At 46.2% G+C, this 6,069-nt stretch overlaps 1 protein-coding gene across 1 annotated transcript in view; it reads left to right on the forward strand.

The window, feature by feature from the left end:
* ANKS1A (ankyrin repeat and sterile alpha motif domain containing 1A) overlaps positions 1-4,950 on the forward strand; it is a 256,599-nt gene extending 251,649 nt beyond the window's left edge. The window contains exons 21-23 of the mRNA XM_044674231.1: positions 2,577-2,714; positions 3,534-3,704; positions 4,652-4,950. Coding sequence (XP_044530166.1) covers positions 2,577-2,714; positions 3,534-3,704; positions 4,652-4,771 — 429 coding nt within the window. The 3' untranslated portion in view covers positions 4,772-4,950. The remainder of the gene's footprint in view (positions 1-2,576; positions 2,715-3,533; positions 3,705-4,651) is intronic.
* Positions 4,951-6,069: the final 1,119 nt, after the last annotated feature.

Genomic DNA, 6,069 nt, shown 5'->3' on the forward strand with positions numbered 1-6,069 from the left:
GCCACAGAGTTCATTTTGTTATTTGCCTGTTCTGCCTTTTATAACCCCTTAATTGCTGTAGTGTGTGCTCTTTTTTTTTTTTTTAACCCTTATCTTCCTTCTTAGAATTAGTACTGCACATTGGTCCTAAGGCAAAAGAGTGGTAAGGGCTAAACAATAGGAATTAAGTGACTTGCCTAGGCACACAGCTAGAAGTGTCTGAAACCAAACTTGAACCCAGAACCTCCTCTCATGAGACCTGACTCTCAATCTATTGAGCCACCCAGCTGCCTTATATGCTATTTTTTAAAAAGGTTTTTATTGATTCTCTTTTTAAAATTTTATTGCCATTTCCCCTTAAACTCTACCCAACAGAATATGTATTGGGTTTTTTAACCTGTCAAAGTAGATAATCACTTTTCATTGCATTTGAGGAGACCAGATCTATTAGAAACATAAGTAATATTTGGAGGATTACTGACTAATATGGATTACTAGCCAGATATTCTGATTTAATACAAGATATCTGGGATTTCCATATATGGCCAAAGGGCTTCTAGAGAAAATCAAAGCAGCCATCTATAATTGCATAGCTTTCATTAAGGAGATCAAAAATCAGATTATTTATCTACTAGGAAAGGAAAATAAGTCAAAGATCCATGTGTAAGAGGTAAATTTTAAGAATTCAGTAACATATAATCTCAGGGACTCCAGAATAAGATGAAAGTGTTGCAATTTGAAGGGAACCAAACAATTGGAAAATAATTAGATTAGCTTTGTTTCTGTAATGTGCCTAGACTAGTGGAGCCAGTTGGAGTATAGGTAATTAATCTTGATTCTACAACTGGTAGCTTGTTAGTGGCTCACTTATTTGCAGGCTAGTACTGAGGCCTTTTGTATTCCATTTTTCCTTTAAGTTTGAGACTTTAATTTTTCTTTCTCGCTCCCACCCAGGGTAACTACTATAATGCTAGACATTCAAATAGGTGCTCAGTGGATACTTGTAGAATGAATAAATGGCATTGATGAGGTAGAAGCAATGACATCACTCCTACAGTAATAAAACTAGCAACTTAAAAACTGCCCTAAGGTTAGGGAACCCCATATGGCTGGGACTGTAGGATAATGTCCTGTTGCCTGAGGTTCTGAGACTTTCTTTTTGAAACTTCTTTCTTCCTCATGGTTCTTTTGTAAGTAGAGGGACCCAGAACTTCTGTGAAAGTGATATTCAGAGGAAAGGGGTTATGGGGACAGCTGTTGTTAGAGTGGGATCTCCAAGGCAAACACAAAGAGGCTTATGGCCTGGTGGCCCAGGTTCCCCTAAATCAGGAAGAGGCCAGAACTTCAAGGGAAATTCCTAGTCAGATATTAGATGTGACCAGCCCAGCCAAGCTAGAGTTTGTAAGACCTTTTCCCAATACAGGATCTTCTTGAATCTTCCTTCAGTGGACTGTGTGGGGAGCCCCAAGGGAAGAGGCACTGGGTTTTCTCTCTTGTCCGGGAACCATTACAAGATCCAGGGCTACTAAGAGAACCCAGTTCCAAATCATCAGTTTCCCTTCTGTTGCTAGGGAATCAATGAAGTAGAAAGAATGATAGATTTGGAATCAGGCGGCCTGGGTTTGAATTCCAGCTTTCTGAGGGTCTGTCTGGCTCTGGTTCTATAATGCTATCTAATCACTATTTGTCCCTGAAGAGTAAATTTGTGGAATCCTAGAATGTCAAGCCAGAAGGAACCCAGAGTCATTTAATTGATTCCTCTAGCGTATAAATAAAGCAGAAGTCCAAACAGGAAAAGAGTGTTGAAACTAAGATTGGGTCTCCTGATTCACTGTACTTCACTATTTCAGTTTTCCTATTGCTGGAGGGAAAAACTTCTTTGTTTTGGGGGAGGTTGGGACAGATGGGTATACAAGCACATGGCCCCCTTCCCCCCCTTGCTGCCTAGTAATAATAGATCTGGTTTCTTCATTCTTGATTTACTCCTTTGTGACCTGTCTTGAAGCTGGAAAGGCAGGGATGAAGATGGTCATGAAGCTGATTATAGTGAGAAGGGAAGAAATGAGACAGCCTCCTAGGTTGGCACACTCAGGCTTCCAGAGTCCAGGGCATTTGGGAAGTCCATTAGGCACAAGATGGTTTGGCCTCCCATTTCCTTTTGTGCTTCTCTGCCCAAGGGTTGCTGAGTGAAGAGTCTTTTCTCCCATCAAAGTGTTTCCTTTAACAAGTAAACAATCCCATTTCCCCATGAGGAATCCTTGTTTAAAGGCATGGGAGTCTTACTACAGCTTTCTTGACTCATCACAACTCAGCCTAATCTTTCTTTCCCTCCCAAAGGGTGTGTGTCTATGTGAATGAATTAAGGACTCCTCCTCCTCAGGACTGAAATTTCCCCTTAAACTTTGGTAACCATCCCATCTTTGATCAAGGTCCCATTAAGACTATGGGCCAGAAAGAGAGTTCTTGATGAGAATCAGACAAAGAAAGGTGGCAGTAATGAGAGAAAACCAAATTCCCTTGGGCCAAGATGAGAGTTAAATGCTTCCCAAGGAATGTAGTTAGCAGCTTAGCCAGGCTTCTCACTTCTTTTTTGACAGAACATCATTGCAGAACATGAGATTCGGAACATCTCCTGCGCAGCGCAGGACCCTGAGGACCTCTGCACCTTTGCCTACATCACCAAGGACTTGCAGACGAGCCACCACTACTGCCATGTGTTCAGCACTGTGGATGTGGTAAGTTGAAGGGGTCTGAGGAGCCAGGCCTAAATGGGCCTGGGCAGAATGGTAGCACCTCAGTTGAAGCATCTAGTGGGGAGTTAATAAACACTTGTCTTGCCTTAATGTCATAGAATCATAAAACTTTAGCACTAAAGGAGAACTTAGAGATCATCCCTCTGGCCCCTTCATTTTATGCACAGAGAAGTTCCACCATTTGTCTAGTCAAATAGCTAAATGGTGGCACACAACTGGAGAAGAACCAGGTCTCCTAGCTCTCTTTCCATTACATCAAGATGCCTCTGGGTCACCATAGCTAGTTTGTTGTACCCAAAGCTTAAGCCAGGTCTTTGTCCCTGCAAGACACCACAGATTTCCCTTTTCTGCAATAGCCCTAATTTTCTACCTCAGAATCTCCTGCACTGATGCTTTCCTTGGTTTCAGTGATACCTAGTTCTGCATGAAATGTAATGCCCAGCAAATTTGGCTATGCAAAGAGAAAGAAGAAAAATGGAGAAAACACGTTAACTAGAGAGAACTGAACCACATGGCTTTTCCCAAGGGTCCTCGCCTCTCCCCAGACTAGGGGGCCTGCTCATACCAGGAACTAAGAGTCCTCTCTATCCTGAATCCGAGGTTCTTTATTCCACTTCCTCAAAAACCTTGTGACTCCTAGGAGTCCCAGAGATTTCTGGAATCATTAAGCCACTGAGGACATCCATGTTTCCTAAAACCTTCTCTGCCCCGTTTCTCAGCATCTCTTCCATGTGCTCCCCAAATAGGAAACTTTTCCACTCTAAAGTATTCATGCATTTGTTGTATTTGGTTCCCTCCCAGAATCTGACCTATGAGATCATCTTGACTCTGGGACAGGCATTTGAGGTGGCCTATCAGCTGGCCCTGCAGGCCCAGAAAGCCAGGCCCAGTGGGGCCTCAGCGGCTGAGATGATAGAAACAAAAGCTTCCAAACCGGTGCCTAAGCCTCGAGTTGGCATGAGGAAATCTGCAGTATGTATGACCTGATGCTCCAGCCCTTGTCTGACCCTGGGAGGGGGGTGCTTTTCCACACCCTAACCCATTTCCCCCTCCCCTCCCCCCCCCCCCCCAGTTCTCGGTGTAAACTGCTGTCTTGGGAGGATGAGCACCCTGGCCCTGGGAGCATGTGTCCCATCATCAAGCAGTGGCTCAGGCAGTGTGTGTTCCCTTCGCTCTTAACAGCAGTGCGGGGCAGGATCAGCAGAGGAATCCCTCCTCCTCTCCCATCCCCTATCATTAATGTTGCCTCCTGTCTCTGTCTGCTTTGCCTCCACCTCCCCAGGGGCCGCTGCCACCTGATAACCGCTGTTGTTACTGTCACACCTGCACCACCCACCGTCCTTCTTACCTACCGTTGCCGGCTGTTAGTCCTGGAGTCAAGGTCTTTACATTTCTTGCCATCTTGTGTCTCTTTTCCCTTCCTCTTGGAGACTACCATCCCCTGTCTGTGCTGCAGCCCTTGTCTTTTGCTTGGCTAAATGTCCACTTCCTAAGCCACAGAGGCACCTGCTCCTTCCCTGCCACTGTTCTCAGGGCTTGTCCCCAGCCTTGGCCCACAAGAGCTTCCAGTTGGGGCAGCTCTAGATTAGAAGGGCAGGGGTTAGCAGCAACAAGTGGGCCACTGCTCTCAGGCGCTTTTGACGGAGCAGCTCCAAGGCCCCTGGCAGCAATGAGCTGCACTTAGTAAACCTTTGGGTTATGCACTGCCTTCTAGTGCTAAAGCCCCAGAGAGTCAGGAGCTTTTCCTTCTTGGACCTCCCTCAGCTCCCAGGCCTCAACTGGAGAGAAGGACCCCTAATTCAGGTGATGTCACCAGCATGACCATGGGGAAGTGATCTGAGCCTTATCCTGGACTCACTTCAGCCCTGGCCCTGGCATGCAACTGCTCTGACGCTTTGCTTTTCTCTCATATTCTCCAGTTGGAACCATCTGACATGGACCAAGATACCCAGTCTCATGCCAGTGTCTCCTGGGTAGTGGACCCCAAACCGGATTCCAAAAGGAGCCTCAGCACTAAGTATGAGACCACTATCTTCTAAAACCAACCCAGCCCCTGTCTCCACTAGTCTCACTGTGCCTTTACCATCTGATCTGTCTGCTGTTCTCAGCTCTCTCCTTCCAGCTGCTGATGGTGAGCTCTCTCCCCTCCCAGGGGCCTGCTCTCCTCCCTGGCAGCAGCACTAAGACACTGTACACTAACAACTTTTGTACCTTATACCATCAAACACTGTGAATTCTCCTCCCTTTGGCTGGGAATGGTGCAGTGGAGGGAGGGAGGGAGGGGCCTTTGAATGAATAGGCACTACAAATCCCTAGGGGATGATGGTAATGTCACCCTGGGCTCAGCTCAGGACACGGGTTCTACTCTGGCCCACACTTCCATCTGAGCCATGACTGGGGACTATTGCCAAGAACTAACTAACTCACCTTTCTCAACACTAACCACTGTGACCACCCAGTGTGCCAGGAAACCTGCTCCCCATTCTAAACTCAACTCTTGCCCGTCAGCTCTACCTGTCACCTATCTGATGCACAGTGCTGGACTTTGTCAGCAGATGGCCAATCAGGGCTTCCATGGTTTGGTATGGGGGTGGGGTGGGGACTGAGCTACTGCAGATGGCCTGAGGCAGGAGATGGGAAAGCATTTATGCTGTTTGGTGGTTTGGACCAGGCAAAATTACTTTCTCTGTGCCCAGACTACACGCCAACTCTTCACTTCTATAGCTGACTCTCAGGAGCAGATCTGAAGGGGTTTACCTCAGGGGGTGACCAGAGTGTCGGAGATTTGATGGTATCATCAAGAATATTCCTTGCCTCATGATGAATAGAATGGAGACTATATATGTGTGGTCCCATCATCCTTGTCCTTCCCATATTATTAGAGTTCCAGGAGGCTGGGCAGCACCAGTCTCTATTTCCAAAGTCCAGGTTACCAAATGGAAAGGCTTCCTTCTTGGAGAAATGAGGAGTGAGGTTGTACTCTTCCCATATGGTGCATAGTCCTACTGCCTCAGAATGGGGCTACCATAAGCTAAGGGGCTGGTACCCCAAGCTTTCTGTGTTAACTGCCATCATTTCCCAAGTAATTCTTAAGTCTGCTTCCTTCTCCATAATATGAGGATGCAAAGATTAAATTGTGGCCTGTTCTTTGACCTCTTGGGCCTCTGGTGCGGTTGGTAGGAGGACAGACACTATCATTTCCTATGAGTTAAAAAACCTCCAAAACCTATAAGAACTGAGATGAGATGGGACTTTAGAAAAAACAAAATCAACTTAGCTGGCAGACTAAGGGAGAAGTGATTTCATTAGGAAATAGTTCAAATGTAATGCAGTTCAG

Source organism: Gracilinanus agilis, chromosome 4 (assembly GCF_016433145.1).
Source record: "Gracilinanus agilis isolate LMUSP501 chromosome 4, AgileGrace, whole genome shotgun sequence".
Classification (NCBI taxonomy): Eukaryota; Metazoa; Chordata; class Mammalia; order Didelphimorphia; family Didelphidae; genus Gracilinanus; species Gracilinanus agilis.